At 45.0% G+C, this 19,763-nt stretch overlaps 1 protein-coding gene across 3 annotated transcripts in view; it reads left to right on the forward strand.

Moving 5' to 3' along the window:
• Positions 1-19,763, forward strand: part of odad2 (outer dynein arm docking complex subunit 2) — a 38,571-nt gene extending 18,808 nt beyond the window's left edge. For 2 of the 3 annotated variants that reach the window (XM_068582398.1, XM_068582396.1), the window contains 9 exons: positions 430-663; positions 1,204-1,314; positions 1,515-1,669; positions 6,579-6,759; positions 6,874-6,935; positions 9,309-9,423; positions 12,529-12,717; positions 12,972-13,193; positions 19,515-19,763. In XM_068582398.1, the coding sequence (XP_068438499.1) occupies positions 430-663; positions 1,204-1,314; positions 1,515-1,669; positions 6,579-6,759; positions 6,874-6,935; positions 9,309-9,423; positions 12,529-12,717; positions 12,972-13,193; positions 19,515-19,631 (1,386 nt within the window). In that variant the 3' untranslated portion in view covers positions 19,632-19,763. The remainder of the gene's footprint in view (positions 1-429; positions 664-1,203; positions 1,315-1,514; positions 1,670-6,578; positions 6,760-6,873; positions 6,936-9,308; positions 9,424-12,528; positions 12,718-12,971; positions 13,194-19,514) is intronic. The other variant, XM_068582397.1, reaches the window with a different exon arrangement.

The raw sequence follows: 19,763 nt of genomic DNA on the forward strand, positions 1-19,763 counted from the left end.
ACCTTTGAACTGCGCCGTGTGTAATAGCTTTGTCGGCTCTGTCTCACTGGCCTGGAACTATGGACTAGAACACTGAATGATGGCCATAAACTGTCACACTGGGCTTTTCAGGCTAAACATCAACAACTATCCTGACAGTTTTCCACTCCGAGCATCACTGGCGGTTTCATCCATGCAGACGCAGTGGTAATAGAATTTTAATTGTGCCCTTAATCACAGCCAACAACTTGCTATTCTCATCTGGAACCCTCCATTATCACTCCAATGCACTTTTACGAGTACTTGAATTTATATCAAGTTCAGGGAGTTTGTGTCAATGTTTTTGTTTTGGGGCTAAAACATGTGCGGCCTGCGGCATGTTTGCACACATGCCGGCATGTTTGTGTTCACCCACAATGTTGGTCTGGTCCCTTGTCTCTCTCTGCTCAGGTAAAGCTGCTGGACTGTGTCCCCAATTTAGCCAAAGTGACTGAAAACCAGGAGAAGGACGTAGAAGTGGCCCGCTGTGGGGCTCTGGCACTGTGGAGCTGCAGCAAGAGCACCAAGAACAAGGAGGCCATCCGTAAGGCCGGGGGCATCCCTCTGCTGGGATGCCTGCTCAAGTCCCAGCATGAGAACATGCTTATTCCTGTGGTGGGCACCCTGCAGGAGTGTGCCTCTGAGGTGAGAGGGGGCACATACTGCATACTGTTCAATGTGGAACAAGTTGTCAAGTCTGTGTCTGTAAGACATTCAAAATACAACACATTGATGAACACATTCAGTAAAAGACCTAAAGCAATGATGAACTGATCTTACCAACAAGAACTGTGTCTACTACATCGTCTTCCTCTGTGCCATAGAGCTCCTTTGTTTTAAGTTTAAACCCTTCGATGAGCCACACTTCCGTACTAACATATTAAACTATTCCCTCATTAGAGTAAGCACACACACAGAATCATAGTTTATCATTAAAACTATGGTAGTGTGATGCAGGGTGTGCAGAATCACTGTTAAAATATCCCTGTAAAAATGTGTTTATTATTGTAGATTAATATACAAAAGTATGAAATATTTGAGGGAGGGAAAAGTATGATTGTTGCCATATGAAACCTATAGGGAAAACAATTGGAACCACAAAGACACAGCACCAGTTCATATGTGACATGAGTATAGATTAGTCCTTGTTGTTTATGTGGTCTGCTAACTGCTGAATCACTACAGGAAAGCTACAGGACGGCCATTAAGACCAACGACATGATCAAGGACCTGGTCAAAAACCTAAGCAGAGACAACGACGAGTTGCAAATGCATTGTGCCAGTGCAATCTTCAAGGTACCTGTTTTACACACTTCTGTGCTGGTTGTACAGAAGTTCTTAGGTCACAAACACCAGAGAGAAAGCAATTTAGATCAGACTTAGAAAATGGATCACCAGAGTTAATTGTTTGGTGTCTGTAGAACGGGATGCAGACTAAAATAGTTCTTCATACGCTATGTCTCAAGAGGACTTCACGTTAATGTTTTGCCTTACAGTGTGCGGAGGAAAAACAAACTCGTGACCTGGTGCGCTTGTACAAAGGTCTGCAGCCGCTGGTTTTGCTGCTGAAGAAGGCGAACAACAAGCCGCTCCTGGCCGCCGCCACCGGAGCCATCTGGAAGTGTTCCATCAGTGTAGAGAACGTGGCTGAGTAAGTCAGGACTCGGGACCTCACCTTGTTGCGTCTCATTAACACACGTAGACACATTAACGCACTCAGTCAACAAAACAGAGATCCAGAAAACCCACCGTTGCCATATCTTTTGTGATGTGTTTGTAATCAGTGTGCCTGAGGTAATTTAATTATTATCCACGGGATCAGCAGTCTAACGAGCCTCAGTGTGAAAATGGGGGTTAATAGCAATTAGGCATCTCGCCCATATGTGCCCAGAACTTGTGGAAAATATGTTTCCTGAGTTGATGTGGTTAACAGCAGCCTTACATTATGTGAAAACAGAACACCAATAAAGGGTTTGACTCGCATGCATTATGGTCGTCATGCCATCAGCACATATGTCACTTTTATGGGGGAGGGCTCTTAGTCGTTCAGGACTGGCTTTGTCGCTTTTTCCACTCATACTGTATACAGCGGTCATATCTCTCTTTTCTGTCCCATTGTTTCTGGTCAAAGGGATTACTTGCGTGAAATGTAAAGTTTTTGTACGGATTCCTTTTGCTCTGATCTTTTATATGAGTGTTTGCTGCTAGCTTTCAGTCTTTTCCACCCGCTCGTGGAGGCTCAAGTCAACGCGCTGATTTTATAGATCCCGGTGATGTGTTAGACGGGGCCTGCTAGCCTCGAAGCAAACGCGGGCATGCTGAAATCATCAGCCCTGAGATGGTGATTTTCTAATGTCAGAAGACGCCGGCTGACGGAGCCTTTAATCATTTGTCATGTAAAGCAGAGGTTTATTTAAGTGTCATTTGGCCTGATTCATTCGACAGTGACACCCCCTGGAATGCTTTTTGACTTGTACTTTAGTGTCAGATGATTTTTAAGTCTGTAATTTTCCCTCTAAAATAAATAATGCCGGGGCACCGTGCCCTGGCAGCCCTGTACATTTCCACTTGTGCTCCATTGAAAGAATGATTTAGGTATATTTATTTTCTTATTCAGTGTAAGACCGAAGACATAATATATAACCCACATTCAGTATTTGAATACCATAGTAACATATTACTCAATTCAAAACCTACTCTCCCTGTTGAAGCCAACAAATTGATAAGGCATTGTCTTGAATATTTCTTATGATCTTGAGTAGTTTGAAGTTTAAAGCCTTTAGCTCATGGTTCAAAATGCGATAGGATCCGAAAAAAAACAAGACGAAGGTGCAGAAGCACTCACGGGGATCTGTCTTCACTTCATACATCGTAACTGACAGAATGATATCCTACATGTAAAGTCCAAGTTAAGTCCTCCCAACTGGATCTGAGAGTCTGCTGCCACATCGAGTTAAGAGAGGATTCCTTTACAGGAGCAGAAGCATGACAATGTCGTTCCTTTAGGGCAAGATGGATCAGATCAGATCACTGTCTATTTAGCTCAGGTCATCAGGGTAAATCATTTGGGGGAGGATTTCATTTATTTAAAGGTATAATATGACACTTTTCAGCATTAGAATATCTGAAAATGACCGTCTGCCAGAAGCTGTCATTTATTTTGACCAGATACTTTTTGAATCTTGCTTTTTTTTTAAAGAATATATTTTAACCAGATGAAGAATTTTAGTCATCAAACCTCTGGATCTCAAGTTATCAGAGGAACAATCTGAGTAAACGATGGCGGCAGCTTGTCTTGCAGGCCCCATGGGGCATCCTTTGTCCGACGAACCGCGTCTGAGAAATACCGATTTTAAAAAGTGTTTTATTCAGTGTTTTAATCACCGGCTCCGTTGTTTTGGAGAGAAGGGACCCCTGTGGATAACTTGGCTCCCGGTAAAAACCTACTAAACAATGAACACAGAGGGAATCCTGAACGGGAGACGTGGGCAGTAACGACGGCAATTAGCAGGGAAGACAACAACTCCCATGATCCCGAGCGACCGCAAATATATATTGTCTCTAAAGATGATACAAAATTCAAGCTTTGTAATAATTATTTAACATTGAATGTTCTTAAAAAGAACAACACAATTGGCACAGGTGGGGAACCCCAATGAATTGCAACGTTGTGATGATGAAGTTCACACTGTCATGATTAATGTGGCAGTTCAAAACAGTTGCTGCCAGCAGGCTCTCTGCCATACGTAATGACTTGTCACACGGTCGCTATGTAAAATACGTCTATTGCTACTGATAATAACAATCATATAAATAATGATAATGAGGCCATTAGTCACATGTAAACCACATTTAGTGACACTTCATTTACAAACACTACAAAACACTCTGGTTGCCCTCGCTCTAAATTTAAACGTGTCACAAAGAGTGCGCCAATAGTTCTCGTTTTGTGGTTTCTTTCCCGTGTGTGTCGTTTTGTTTTTTGGATGACGTTGGCCGTCGGGTGTGAGTGAAGGTGGCCACCTTCTCAGGAGGGAACCGGCGCGATGCACAGCAAAGGTTTTTAATGCACACTTGAATGTGTAAGCGGATCTGTTTTTTCGTACTCTCTCGGGCTTATTGAAATCACTTAAAATGTCTGGGTCAGGCAAAAGCTTGGAACGAAGTGACCGAGTCATTACTGTCAGAAAGTAAAAAGCTGCTAATGGTAACAGGGTTTCGGGGCCATGCGCTCATTTCAGAATCAATCATAGGTTTAGCGCTGCGCTGAAATGAAAATCATTTTGAAATATATTTTTCTACGGCAATAGTGAGAGGGAGAGATTGGGTTTTCTTTTTTTCTTTCATTAAGTCTATGGTCAAATGAAACAGACCTTGTGGCCATTTGCAAACAACATCCTTTTCTTTCTTGATCGTGACTGATGGTTTGCGTGGTCTGGACATTATAGCGGTCCGGGGATCTCCACTCCAGACAAGTAGCAGCATGTGTTAGCCATTTTCTTGATTAATGATACATCAAAATGAGAAGTGATTGATGCCCCGAAATATAATTACACTTATACCTAAAGTGTGTTTGTTTAAATACCACATAAGCGGGTGTTTTATAGAATATAGCAGAGAGAGGTTTACATGGGCCAAGTTTATGTGTAGTGTGAAATGCCTTTGTAAAAGTCCTGCATGGAAACGCTGAAACAATATTTTGTGCAGATTTATGGACACATCGATATGCGGTCCCTCCAGCCTATACGCTGAGGTGCTATGGATACAGACAAAAATGTTGTAAAAAAAACAAAAACATGAACAAAAGAGTGAGGGAATGACTTCGCAATGGAAAGTCACGACTGCCAAGTCTCGAGCTGAATTTGCCAGCGCAGTAATGTTTGGGGTCAAGATTGCGGGGTTTGCCTCCAATTACTGACTACCCCACCATCTTACCTCTGCTCCAGACCTATGATGAGCGCGCCATAATTGCTCCTACAAAAGATACTTCTCCCTACCTCGCGAAAGTTCTGTGCTCAGCCCAACTTATTCCTCTGCCGTTTCCTCTTCGAATGAAACCGATCAATCCATCCGTTCAATTTGAGGCTGAATGAGCAACTGTCTTGCTCGTCGTTGTCATTGCTCGGCACCGCCGGGCCCCGTTAAATGTCTTCCTTTCACTTGGACCGTCCTTAAAACACAAAAAGTCACCATTTGAGCTTTCTGCACTTCGATGAGTGTGACTGGCTCTGATGAATGGGGAAAAGGAAAATCAATCATCAAATCTGCTGCACAGAAGCCCCACTGTGGTTGCCGCGTCCTCTGACAGGCCTTGCGATCTGCGTGGAGCCCGGCGTTCATTCGCAGCCTTCGTGTGATGCTGCTCTTGCCATCACGTAATCACTGCGGCTGGGTTTGGCTTTTTTACAAAAAAGAAAACCTCACGGCTTGCCGTTAATCTGTCAAAAGTTATGTCTGCGATAACAAGATAATTCTACTGCAGTCAACTGCGGATGACACTTCAGTGATGGCACAGGAAACCCATTGTTTTCCTTCACAGTGAAATTTCACTGGAGTTAACTTTGGCAGCTCCTCTTTTCATTAGCAGTGTTTTCACTCGCAAGAATAGGCTGTGTGTCGGTGGACACTGACCAAAAACCAAATGACCTTGGCCTTCCACAATAGCTTGCGCACCGTGCTGCCAGCGACCGTAACTGTGAATAAAAACAGTCGTAGAACTTAACTGTACATCAGAGGTTTGTTGAGGTTCTTTTTGCAACCGCATTATATCCCTTTTAAATGTTTACTGTAGTTTACCACTCTATAGCACCGGCAAACAAGGAAAAAATCACAATAAAAGAGGGAGGGAGAGTTTCCAAGCCGCAGCAAAGCGTTAGTTATGCAAAGTACGTACAGGGGACAACTGTGAGCTGCCGTGGGAAAAGGGGCTGTAGTGCTGGGTCACAGTGAGAGCTCCGTGCCCATGTGGATGAGGGTACTGTAGCTGCTACTGCCAATGGCGTCTTTAGCCACACGAGTGGCGTGGCTCTAGGGATGGCAGTATTGGCTGTTGGCTGGTCCACCACTCTGAGTCTAGACTGAAGTATCCCATCAACTATTGGATGGATTGCCATAGAGGTTTTACTAACATTCGTGATCGCCAGAGGGTAAAACAACTTCGATGAGCCTCTGACTCTTCATAGCGTCACAATGAGGTTTGGCATTTGTTGTGTCACGTAAAATGTCCACACAACTTAATGGATAAATTGTGTAACCCTCCCTCAGGACAAAATGTGTTAACCTTTCACTTTTTTCTCTATCTCAAATGTGTCCACTACTTTGGTTTAAGACCAAACACCAGCTTACACGCTGAACAAAGTTGGTGAACATTACTATTATACCTTGACAGCAGCATATTAGCATTGTCACTGTTGACATGTTAGCATGCTAATGTTAGCGTTCAGCTCAAAGCATCGCTGAGCCTTTAAGGCTGAAGACTCTACTTTCTCATTCCATAAAAAATCAAACAACGGGAAGCATTAGTCAATGTGACACCTGTCTCTCTTCTCCATCCTGCACAGGCTTCAGGAGTACAAAGCCGTGGAGACCCTGGTTGGCCTGCTGAATAATCAGCCCGAAGAAGTTCTGGTCAATGTAGTGGGAGCCGTGGGAGAGTTTGCACAGATACCTGCCAACAAGGCCACTATTCGCAAGTCTGGAGGCATCAGGTCACTAGTTAACCTGCTGACTGGATCAAACCAGGCATGTTGATATTTTATTCCTCTTGCTGCTTAAAAGGTCATCTCATCTTTAAACCACACTTCTATACGGTGTATTGATCCATGCATGTACTTTATTAATGTGTTATTTTACCAGGCGCTGCTTGTGAATGTAGCCAAGGCGGTGGGGGCCTGTGCTACTGATATGGAGAACATGGCGTAAGTCTGCAATCTGCTAACGTGATCTTTGACATTCAGAGTACAGTTTACACGGGTCAAACAGCACCAATGTGGGGTATCTCTTTAAAACCTCATTCATTACCAAATTACCTCCAAACACATCCTCTTGTGTCATATGTTTTGACAAGAGAATGACACCAATTCCAGGATCCAAACACAGTATTATTAACCTGTCTTGGGCGGATGCTTAAAGAAATCTATGTTCTTTTAAATTGTAATTACGCAGGTACTTTTCCCTTTCATCCCCGGCTTAATGACATATTTTAAAAGCTTTGTTTATTGCACCTACTGTGTTAAAAAGGGTTGTGGTGTAATTCCCAGTGCTTTGTGGTCACTGCCAGGACCTTAGCTGGTGAGACAGGCATACCTAAAGCCCTACCCTGTCCAAGACTGTGCGGCTGCGAATTTAAAAAACACATTGAACCACAGTCCAGAGCAGTCTTTGTTCTGTGTTCCTTTAACCTCACCCTCGACGCTGCAGAACATTGTGGAGCTTCCATCTGTGTCTCATTGCTTTTACAAGGCTGTTATGGACGACGAGATCGTTCTTAATTAGCACTGGACACAAACACGACTTAATGTCTGCGTTTGCATTGTTAGTGAGCTGTTAATGCTGCCATGTGAGCCCATTACATTTGTTTGGAGGAAACTCCCAAGGGGTTCAGTAAAAAGCGAGGCATGTCAAAGTAAAGCCACTAAACTTCACAAAAGAGGCAAAGTGTTTCAAGTCGGCTCATCGCACTCTCCGTGTTCTCTCACGTTATGTCTACGGCGACCAGGCCAGTGTCATTTTTCAGCCTTCACACTTTGCCGTAAACAGAAAGCTCTCATTTCAACGGCCCGCTTGTGCTTTGTGTATGTTTTGTGGCGATGGCTTATTTCGAGACATGTATGCATACAGTAGTTTGCTGAGCAATTAACATAACTCTGTTTCCGGCTCCAACCCAACCCTGTTTTTCCAGATCCCCACTAATTAGATGGTATTTGGCGAGCTAACAAATATGATGATGATGTACACCACACAGTTAGCTACAACATTCTTGTCAGTTAACATGACTTCATTTTACCCGACGGAAACTTTTTTCTTCCTCCAATACCACCTTCGGTTGATCAACACAATCATTTCCTCATCGTCCTTTTGATGCAGGTCATCCATAACTACTGAAAGTCCTCCAAAAAAAAACACGCTGATCGCTTTCAAGTTTTCCATGAAATACTCACATGTTTGTTTTCATTCTCAACCAGTAGGCAGTGTGCGGTTAATGACATAGCGCTTCCCCCAAAGAATCCTGTGTAGCTACAAGAGTCAACACACGTTGTTTAATGCCTCCCGGGTTTGCGGTCTCCTCCTCTAATCCATCACTGTCAGCTGCGACTTCATTGCTAATCTGTTTCATACCTGCTTCATGGGAATGACGGAGCTGTTTTGGCGAATGATGTGATGCTTCACTTTTGTTTTCGGGTCCGGATTTAGGAGGCCCTGCAGACTGGAATCTGATGTTATGATCCCTGAAGACTGATTTATGTGCAATGGGAAGACAGATGGCGTAGGACGTCCCTGATGAGTGTTCGCTCGTTGCCAGTCACAGAGATACTGTGATTAGGGAGTGTTTAAGTAATTACGACAGCATTCAATGTCGGCCTTGTTGGTGGAGGCACACATGGGAAACAGGTTACATGTTATTTATACCAGACAACGAGTGCACTGTGGCGCAATTCTTTGGGTTCACAGACCCTGACTGCAGTTTTGACTACTGTCATGTATGCGACATGAAATACAGTTCATGCCTAAGTAAACTTCACTCAGAGCCCTATGAAATATAGAGCGACCTGTCTCGTGCTCTGTTTGATTTGGAAAGAGGTCCTCTTTTTGGCTGTGCTTGAAAAACAAGCCACCGACATAAAGTGTAAGTTTGTCTCAGTTTATATTTATACATCCGTGTATGAAGCACTATGTGCAGATGTATGTGCGTTAACCTCTGGCCCCGGCAAGGCTGAGCTTTTCCGCGGCGAGTGAGACGGGTGAGCAGACAGTGGGTGAGTTTCAGCTCTGGTACGAAACTAAGAAGGACTGAAGGCAAATTTGGATGAAAAACAAATGCTGAAATCGATTGATGCTTTTTATTCTGCCGCTTTTTATTCTGCCGCTGGACTAGATGGATACGGCCAAAGCTCTGGGAAACAAACACGATTAAATGAGTTACTCTTAAATCTTTCAAGCAGATAATCATGCTCTATGAAACATCAAAAGGAAATCTTAATGTCAAAAAAAATGTTTTGTTCTCTTCATATTTCTTTGTTTATCCCTCCCTCTTTTGTTTTTACCTCATACTACTTTCTGTCTCCCTACAGGATCATCGACCAACTTGATGGACTTCGCCTGGTGTGGTCCTTATTGAAAAACCCTAATACAGATGTTCAGTCCAGTGCTGCATGGGCCCTTTGTCCGTGCATCGAGAAGGCAAAGGTATGGCACAGTGACGGACATTTGTCTTCTTCCTGTCTCCTTTGCAAGCAAAGCACACCAAAGGCACATAGATTGGCCCTAAATCAAAGAGGTCTGCAAGGTTCGTGTCATTTCAGAAGGAAGGGTTATCCCGCTCGCGAAACAGAAGCCTGCTCATATCACCTAAGCTCTCCCTCCAACCTGCTGCTGCTGGGAGGTTAGCAGGGCCAGAGCTGTGTCAGAGGGGGCTTACATGAACCCCGGGCTAATACGAAGCAGAGAAGCCGCCTCGGCACACTGACATTGGCAAATTGGGAAGCCGGCAGGGAGAAGGACTGAGTAATATCCTGTGGCGCGGCTTCTTATTTCCCAGCTGAAAATCTTCCCTCAACATGGTACAAGTTACAGAGAAACGTTCTACACACAGAGCATAGGGTACTAGATAGTGCCTGTGAACCCACTTCCTGAAGGAAAACACTGCTCCAATGCATTGCGAAGAAATCCACAACATGGTCATGAATACCATGTTTAGAATTGTGGGTATAACTATGTGTAGAATACAATTTAAAGTTTAATGGTCCATCGACTAGTGCGTCAAGATTTATTTTTTTTAAATTGTAATTTTAAGACAACATGATAAGATAAAGTTTACTGTTTAATGTAGCCGAGCAGGACTAGACTGCCCACCGGCTGCTGAGATATGACAAATGATATGACAACGTGGTATGGGATCAGTGCGTAGAATTGAGAATTTGCCAATGCAGCGTTTTAGGCCATATTGGAGTAATTTGCGATACTTGTATTGACATCAAAACAACATTATCTAACACCGAACTGTCGGTTGTCAAGTTGCATTGTGGATAATGTCGGTGTTAAGTTTTGATGAGAAGGAAATATCTTTTTAAAGAGTGCAATGCTAAAACAGTACTATTTTAAGACATTAGGAGCTCCTTTATGCCATGTCACAGGCCTTTTCACCGTCTTACGCAGCTGTGTCAATCAACTCTCATTTCAGTTAAACATTAATAGGTCTTTGATCCTCTGTGCACTTCTATCATTGCCAACGCCAAACGTATAATGTTCTATTAGATTAATTAAGGTAAACAGCTTGTCAGTGGCACAATCTTGTTAGCTTTAAACAGACATATTGGGCCCAGACAAGTGTTTTTTGGGGGTGAAACGCTCTCTCTCTCTTTTTTTTCTGGCTGGAATTTCTTTGACCCAGAAGTGTAGCGAAAATGATGCACGGCAACCATATGGCGGGAGAAGGGCGACTGCGGACCCACTGTTGAGCGCTAACAAAGTTTGACAATGTTTGTCTGGACGTCAGTGTGCCAATTTTGAGGGAAATTCATGAACATGCTTTTTGGGTGATTTTCCCGGGACAGGGGCAATGACAAGAGCTAAATAGTGCTCTCGGCCTGTGGAGTTGAGGAACCTGATACAGCTGCTTCGGCGCAGTCGTTATTTAGATAAAAAAAAACAAAAAAAACATGTGGTTTGTGTTAGCGGTTCCATAGTGGATTTATGAGAAAGAGACGTGCTATCGATGCATCTGTTGGACGCTGCATACAGTGCTGCTGCTCTGTGCCCACAGGTCCACGACTTAAACTCACTTACCACACAAGTACCGTAAAGACTTAGTAGTGAATCATTCAATTGTCTCTTTTCTCCAATCAAGGAAGTACAACCCTCTCAGTCGCTCGTAATGGGGTGTATCATTAATTTGCTCGGGCACGGAGGCACGTTTAGATGCTTGATTTATTTTTTCTTTTACATTATGTTATAGAAGCCTGATTGCCTACAGAGAAGGGGGGCAGGGAGGGTCTTCTGCCGCTCCGAGCTTGGCTTGCCTCCCCTCAGCTTCAGATCACGCACGGCATGATAATGTGTTTTCTATTTCATTTCATCCCGGGTAAGAGGAGGGAGCGGGATAGCGAGGAAGGCCTTCTTTCCGTGTGCAGCCTCATAATGTTGCGGTTTTCAGATCTGGGGGCCCGTCCAGGCCATGAAAGAGATTCTGGCTAGTCTATCGCAGCTGGTGGCTTGAGAGAGCTTCCTCTGTCGCTGGGACTCCCGGGCCAGCCGTCATCAGTATTCCTAAGGAAGGGCTTCCTGTGTGTCAGGGGGGTCAGCTACTGCCCTCCTCCCACCCTGCACTGCACACATGGCTCATCCTCTGGCACGGCATCACAGGGCCCACACACTGCACCCTGGCCTGATCTCAGCTGTGACTTCTCTGTTAGGGAGAACACAACCGAAGTAGCTGTACGTTAAAACTGTAAAACATTGACTGGTTTTCTGTCAGTGATGAATTTGATGAAATCCCTTATTTTAAAGAACAACTGTGTACATGCACTTAATGCATTTACTTGTTACTGTATCCCGGAGCGTGTGTGCCATACATCAGCTCTTGACACGTAGATTAAAGTTCTAGTCATCCGTAATTGCATGCTTTTAAGAAAATTCCTGATCTATTTTTAAAGTGCTGAACATTACAGACTGGGGCCACCTTGATGTATTCTCCCCGTGGCGGGTGATACGTTGGAGTCGTGACTTTGAAACAGCGGCCTGATGTGCCAAGCCATGCTGAAGCCTGCGTCTCCGCCAGCTCTTCCGCTGTGGTTCTCTCCGCGCTCCCTACGAGCCCGTTGGTTTGGTAGGCTGAGAGGCCTGTGGTGCCAGCTGGTGCCATGAACTCAAACCGTGAAGCCTTGAGTCTCCGCTGTGTTTCAGTCTGAGGAAAACATTTTAAATGTCACCCCCTAAGCTCTAAATTCTATGTTGGCGTCTTCATTATGACAAGTTAGGCTGACAGGAGAGAGGTTGACAGAGATGTCAAACTTACTGCTTTGTCCGCCCAGATCCACAACACAGTTCGACTGTAGGAGAGGGTGTTGTTATTTCTGAAAGCATCTGTTTTACACAATTTGCACTGATGGGTCTTTGATTGTTGCCTGATGAAAATACTTTTGTTTGTACTTATTCCTTTGTTTTGTCTGTCTCGCTTAAAATGCCCCTGCGGGTGTCTACTCTTTCCTCCGTCATTACGCAACCCCCCGTCTTCGTCATCCTCCCCGTTCATTTTGACACAGCCCCAGCTAATAACAGACTCTTTGACTGTAGGATGCAGGGGAAATGGTGCGCTCCCTCGTCGGTGGGTTGGAACTGATTGTTAATTTGTTGAAGTCAACAAACAACGAGGTGCTGGCAAGCATTTGCGCCGCCATCGCCAAAATAGCCAGAGACAAGGAGAATCTGGCGGTCCTCACTGATCACGGGGTTGTCCAGTTGCTGGCCAAGTTGACAAACACGGTAAGAGCACAGACGACATGGTTTTACTCTTCAGTAACACTGTGGTTACTGTCTAATGTCCATACACAAACAACTGTCTTCAGTGGATTTTAGTTGGCCTTTTCCTACTCAATGCTGCATAAACCCAGATAATGAGAAGAACATGGCAATGCTTTGCCAAGAGTCCCTTGCAGAGCTGCAGTAGAGCTTGTTATTCTCTGCATTGTAAAGACAGATCACCAAGGACCAATAGCATCCTGTTCTCTTCTCTGCAGACCGATGACAGGCTCCGTCAGCACCTGGCTGAGGCCGTGGGCCAATGCTGCAAGTGGAGCAGCAACAGGGCGTCCTTCGGTGAAGCCGGGGCCGTGGCACCCCTGGTGCGTTACCTCAAGTCAAAGGAACATGCAGTCCACCAGAGCACGACAATGGCCCTGTACCAGCTGTCCTGGGACCCACACAATTGCACTATCATGCACTCGAAAGGGGTGATCAAGGTAAGTTGTTGTGCTGTTGAAGCTGGATTTATGGCTCCTTACTTTTGCTTTTCTTGTGGCTACTTTACAAAGCAGTCATTTCTCTGCTTTATTTGGTGCTTTTGTGACTAAATTTGGCATAATTATGTGGAGGAAAATGCCCTTTTTGGCCTCTCCTCTCCCTTGTTTTAGCCATGTGTGAAAAACACAGAGTAATAAACTTTGAAAAGCTGTGACTATTTTCAGAGCCTTTGACCGATGGAGCAGAAACAAAGTGGGTTTTTATTCGTCGGCGGAAACATGACTCCACTTTCTAGCCGTCATGGGAATTCAGAAAAGCAAACAGCTCAGTGTGTGCGCAGTGCCATTTCTCCGGTAGACCCTAGATGCCATCACAGCGCAAGTCAAAGGGCTGTAGCTGGGGGTAACTGTTGCTAAGGGCTGTTCCTGGACATCAGGGCAGAATGCAGCAGCGATATGGTTCACGCCAAAGCGTGAGGGTCAGAGCTGTTCAAAGCTAAAAGAGAACAATACCCCCCTACCACCCAAACCCCGACTCTGTGAAGCTACATCCGCCAGCTCCCTTCATCATTGCACTTGTGTAGTGCTCTTCCAAAAAGAAACAAGCATTGTTTTGTCTAACATTTGAGCCTGTCGGGCTGTTTCCATGCTCAGCTCCAGAAACTGTTTATGTTTGTCTCCGACAGTGATGGGGAGGTTCCGCGTAAAGATTACACCGTAATTGATGTCTTGTCACTGATGATCATGTGCCCGTAGTTCAGCATTTTGGGAAAACACTGCTATCTCCTTCTGTAATTCGATCATGTTTCACGTAGAAAGGACTTTCACATGAGAAATGTTTTTTTGTGGCCGCAGCCAGTTTTAAATCCTTTTTCCCCTCCTAAATAACAACTGCGATATAAATTATGAAGTGGTTATGCCATTGCAGCCAGATTTTTTTCCCATGTTCATTAAATGGTGTACTTTAGCTTGATCTGCCGTTACAGTGCATGTGGTTCAACACTCGCCATAATTGGTAGCTGGACTGAACATTGGGTGTTCCGAAAAAGTTATGTCCAATTTACAAAAGTCGTTAAGCTTTTTGTAGTTCGAGCCACGACAGAAACTGGACATGCCCTCCTTCTGTGTGTGTGTGTGTGTGTGTGTGTGTCTATATTTGACATTCTATGTGTGTATGGGCGTAAGCGTGTGTGTGCGACATGCCACCGTTTTTAATCTGTCTCTGCATTTGCCCTTATTAATGTACCAGTTGAGAGTTGCAACACTACTCCATCATGTATTTTGGGACTTTTAAAGAGCTTAATTACCAAAGGCCACGTAACTGCAGCAGCGTTGCATTTGTTCTTAATCTCAGACGTGGAAACACAACACAGGCAGCCTCATTGTTCGGTCTGGCCTCGGCCCTCAGCCGGTCTGAGAGGGAGCCCCACACTTACCTGCCTGACCCGGAGGAAACATTACAGTGCGAGAGCTTGTCAGTCTCCTGGATTCAGTGTGCGCTGCAGTGATATACAGGCATCTTGTTCGAGAGAATGTGTTAAAACAATATCCCCAAAAGTTCTGAATAGGTTTGGAGAGGGTTTATCGGGGATTGATACAGCGGCCTGTGTCTAATTTACAGCCCCGTGTCAAATTCTGGAACTACCTCTTTTATTATTGCAACTGTATTTCAAAGAGCTTTCCTGTGCCACTGAGAAGCTCTCCAAACATGTTCACCCACGTGTAGTATACGATTTCGAACGAGCGGCGGGCTCTCTTACGCCAAAGCTCGCTGAGAGAAGTAACTTTCCTCTCACGCGCACTTAATGGTGTATGGCCCAGTCCCTTGAGTTTCAAACATTGAAGAGAAAGTATTTCACACTGGAAAACACATTAGTGTTAGCCTTTTTTCATTTTACCCCGTCCAAAGCCTTCATATTTGGTCCCGAATCAATTCAACGCTATAGTGAAATTTCCACAAGTACCTGACACCTTTAAATACAAACACTTGCGATTTGTTTTGGACACAACCTGCAGCCATTCACAAGATCCTGTGTACGTTTTCTGCCAGCATATTTCCCTGCCGGCCCTCTCAGATCAGACCTTGTTCAGGTGCTCGCTCTCAGGAAAAGAGACTTCTGGCCTGAGAGATGAATCACCCTCGCCGTTTGATTTGACATCCACTCTTGGTATCTCGCAGTTTTAGAAGGATGCGCTTCATTCTATGTCATGTACAAAATCAACACCCCCCTTTGCATCCCTTGCAAAAGGACTGGGGATTGTTTGCTGAAACTATAAATCCCTGTAGACAGATTCAGCCAGCTATTTGTATTAAAGAGGCTCTTTTATGAGAAAAGCTTTGTGTAAGTAAATTGATGAAAATGACAAAATGCGGATGGTAATTATTGGTAATTTTCAAGTGAAGGTATTCCAGAGCGTAAGCTTATGCCAGGTCCTGGTGTGTATTTCTTTTGCTAATGCAAACGAGAGAAAAAACTCAACTTTGGTTGCCATGAGCACACTTCTGCCCCAGCACGGCTGGTGTTTGTTTTATTTCTCTCTCTCTTACACGGCCAGGACTTCCGTTCATGGAGGTGAGCGACATTACACCAAATGTGAGGGGATGAAATGAAAAGCAAGCTGAGCATCACAGGGTTTACTTCTACAGTGTGCCATTGGTTTTGCGTGTAACATGTCTTTGTGTTGTGGGTGCAGCGAGCAGAGGATACAGGCGCCGCACGCCACCCCGCTCTGTTATGACTGCTGTGCTTTCTGAGGTCCATTCAGCGTAATGTTGCAGAGTCTTTCCCCCTCACGCCTACATCCAGAAGTGCCAAGCCATGTTCTCCAGGTTGCACAGGCTCAGAGGAGTTCAGGCTGAAAAGCGTTCCCCTTAAAGTCGTTGATTTGAAAGCGGCCCTCCCCTCCTCTTTCCTCTTCCTCTTTGGAGACACAGAGAAAGCAGCTTAACAGTCTCTGGCTCGCTGGAGGCTGCAGGGAATGTTGTTTACCTTGACTTCCCTCACCAGCTTCCCCTCGGCCCGAGCTAAACACTGCTGTCTGTTTGTGCTGTTTGCCTCCACCGTGGAGTCTAAAACATGGGGATGCTGGGGTAGAAGGGTCGGGGTGGAGGGGTGATGGAGCCTTAATGGCTGTCAGAGCCGGCACAGGGGGGATTTAAACCTGAACTCCTGCAGGCAGAGGCGGTACGGCAGAGCGCACTTAACACCGTGACACCTCCGTGTGCGATAAGGTGCAAATGCAACAATATGTGCAGCCCTCTCAGACTGCACCCCCCTTCAGCCAAGGGGGGAGCGCGTTCCCCAGAGTTCTTTGGAGGTCAGCACTCACTGGAGCTCTCTGAAGTGCAAAGAAACCCTCAAAAACTCACGATTCCATTTTTGAAACGCGCGGCAAGTGTTCATGTTACCTCGCTCAGGCAATATCTAACAAGTGGTGTATTATGTTCCCAGAGATCCCAGCTGGGAGGGAAAGAGCAAGCGAGAGAGAAAAGCAGCAAAGAGAGACACGCTTATCTTAGCCTATCCGTGCTTCGGGAGACCTTATTTGGCGACGTCTGAATACTGCGCTCTGAGGTTGGCAAAGAACGCCGCCTCTGGCACATTTCAGGCATCCTCTCTTTTCACAAAAGAGACTTGTTTAGTGAGCGGCATGTTTTCTGGAGCCTGTGGATGTAAGTTTGCTTTTGGAGGTGTTTTGGATGCCATTTAAAAAAAGAAAAAAAAATCCAATAAAACCAGAGGGCAAATGTTTCACATCGACTCCTCGACACGTTGAGGAGGAGCGGACATCTTGGACGGCTGCGTGCCGGTTTTCTCAACAAGATGATGTGATTATAATCAGGAGGAAGGATATAATTTCCTTAGTTTTGAAACTGGACGTGCGATGTCGGTTCACCCCTCCTCCCCCACTCCCCTCAACCCTCCCCCACCACACACGCACACACAAGCTGGCTCACCTTCTCTTTCGTCTGTTTTCCTTTTGCTGTTTATCTTTGCGCTGAAAATCCTGGGAATGTCTTCTCTCTGCTTCTCCGGCTGTTTGCTAACCACATAAACGTGCAGAGCGGCGTTTTCAGGTTTGAATGTGACGTGGAGAGAGGTCAGGGTCGGACTCCGCCGTTCTCCGACATGCATTATGAACACAATAATGACTGGGAGGAAAACAGTCTTGGGTTTGCCCAACAGGCGCTGGTCGGCCGGCTCGTTCCCACTCTCAACTCGTGGCCGTAGCAATCATGACGGGAGTAATGGAGGACGTAGGTGTCGTAGTTTAAAGAGCAACAGAGTCCGCTTTGGTAGCAGATTGCCGTAGATGGATGGGTCAACAAACACAGGACTTCCAGGCACAACGCCGTTGTTGGTGTCCTCTGTGGAGTCAACGTGGACTTATTTTAACTGACGTACATAACTTAACTTCATATTTTTTTGGCCTAAAGCTAACCAAGTAGTTTTGTTTTGAATTCAGAACGTTGCGGTCTATCGGACTCCCCTGCATGTTAAACTATTGGCGGTATAAAGGGGTGCCCAGTGCGTTGCAGACTGAAGCCAAGGGGTCGGGACCCAGCATCCGCACTGGACGAGCGGCAATACGGAACGTTTTTGATCAGTTCAGAGTCTGAACGCCAAGTTTTACTAAAAACGATTACACAAGTTGAGTGACATTTCATTTGTGTGAAGCCGACAAAGGAATTCCATCACTTCCTATGTTGATATGCGGAGCCAGTGCCGAACAGGATGGGAAGGTTTTGAATAAGAGGCAGACGAGGGGAGGAGAAATTGAGAAAACGGGAGATACGCCAGAAGCTTTTAGAATCATTCTGCTGCCTGAAACTAAATCTAAATCAGAGGCTCTTTTGTCAGTTTTAAAGGGGCTTAGTTCTTGGATCATTTCCTTTTTTAAAGGGACTTACATATTGTCCTCTGCGCTGCTCGGGATCAACGGGGATGTGGCATTGTTGCTCTGAAACCAGGGGAAACGATCCCGATGGTGTTCAAACAGCACTTGTGAGCCTGCAGCAGCATGATCTTTGTGAAAGAAAAATCTTTTTGGAAATCCCTTTTCATTCAGCGGGGAACAAGGCCCCGATGTATGGCGATCACAACATCTCAGCAGTTACTGTATTCATCAAAGCGTCATTATGTTTAGGAGCGGGGAGTCCTTAAGTGCTTACTTGAGGGATGTAATGTTGCCGTTGGTTCATTATGGATGTAAACAAGACGATGCAAAATAATTGCAAGTGTGGCTTAGCAAACCTCAGTGGCACTCCATTGTGATTTTACCATGGAGCACACATTGAACACATTTAGATCCATCCATTGCACCAGAGTATTTATGCTTGCATTTACTTTTATTTTGATTCAGCCCCTCAGTCGCCCACAAACATGATGTAGTGATTTCACTGCAGATAAAATAGAGGGAAAAGAAATCTCACCCTTCCACAACGCATGCCACTCAGTGGTGTTCCATCTGTCCTGTGTGTTCCCTTGTTCTGCTCGTTTCTGTTAAAAAATGCACAACTCTCAGAGCGGACGAAAAATCTTCAAAATGTTCGGTTTTATGTAACCCAAAGAAATAAGCCTTGTTCTGCAATGAGACCTAACGAGATCCATTTACGCAAGCCACTAATAGTGGGATATAATCTGACCTTTGGAGCGTCGGGAGGGCTGTCAAGTGGTGCGGTTCATGCTCAGGTTTTTAATGTCAAGCCCGCCCTGCGCGACTTTCATCTGAACGAACTTACAGAAGCATGTGTGCTCGCAGCTGCAACCCCTTTGCTGCCGAGGCACGGTTTGGAAGGGTATGGTGGGAGACACACGGAGACACACACACACACGCACACAGACACTGAGAGATACATTATGAGACTGTCGCCTCACAACTATTGTATACAGGGTTCTTACGGTCATGGAAAACCTGGAATAGTCATGGAATTTTAAAAATGTAAGGTCCTTGGAAAATTTGTTATATAACTTTCAGGTCGTTCATTTACGCTGGGACTCAAAATATAAGTAGGCATACGCTCTCATACTCACTGTTTGAATACTACATTTCCTCACTTTTTCATGTATACCAAGGATCCACAAAATGTTTGTTCATGGAAATGTGGTTTAAAGTCATGGAAATCCATATCTCTGCAGGCTATATCTCTGCTGGTGGTAGTGCGCACTGGCTGCTGCTGACATGGCAGCAGCCTCATCGAGAGTTTGGGCTCTGGATGAGGGGTGTAAGGTGTATTAGCATAGTGCTTAGACATATATGACTCTTTGGGAATCTTTTCCTGCTGCAAACTTTAACCTCCATCCTTTTGTACTCCGACAGCCCCTCATCCAGCTCATTGGCTCTGTCGATGAGCTGCTCCAGGAAAATGCTGCCGGCTGTGCACGCAACATCCGACTGCTGGCCCAGGCGAATAGGAACGCGCGACTATTTAGTTGACCCTTTTATTTATTTAAGTTTATTTTAAATGTGTTTAAAAAAAGAAGAAACTTCAAATTAGTAATGTATGAATAAGAAAAAAAATGTGTTGAATATGTTTCTAAGCGTTTAAATAAAAATGTTGCACCTTGA

Source organism: Clinocottus analis, unplaced genomic scaffold (assembly GCF_023055335.1).
Source record: "Clinocottus analis isolate CAN_PGR_092001 unplaced genomic scaffold, fCliAna1.0.p SCAF_18, whole genome shotgun sequence".
In the NCBI taxonomy this organism is placed as follows: domain Eukaryota; kingdom Metazoa; phylum Chordata; class Actinopteri; order Perciformes; family Cottidae; genus Clinocottus; species Clinocottus analis.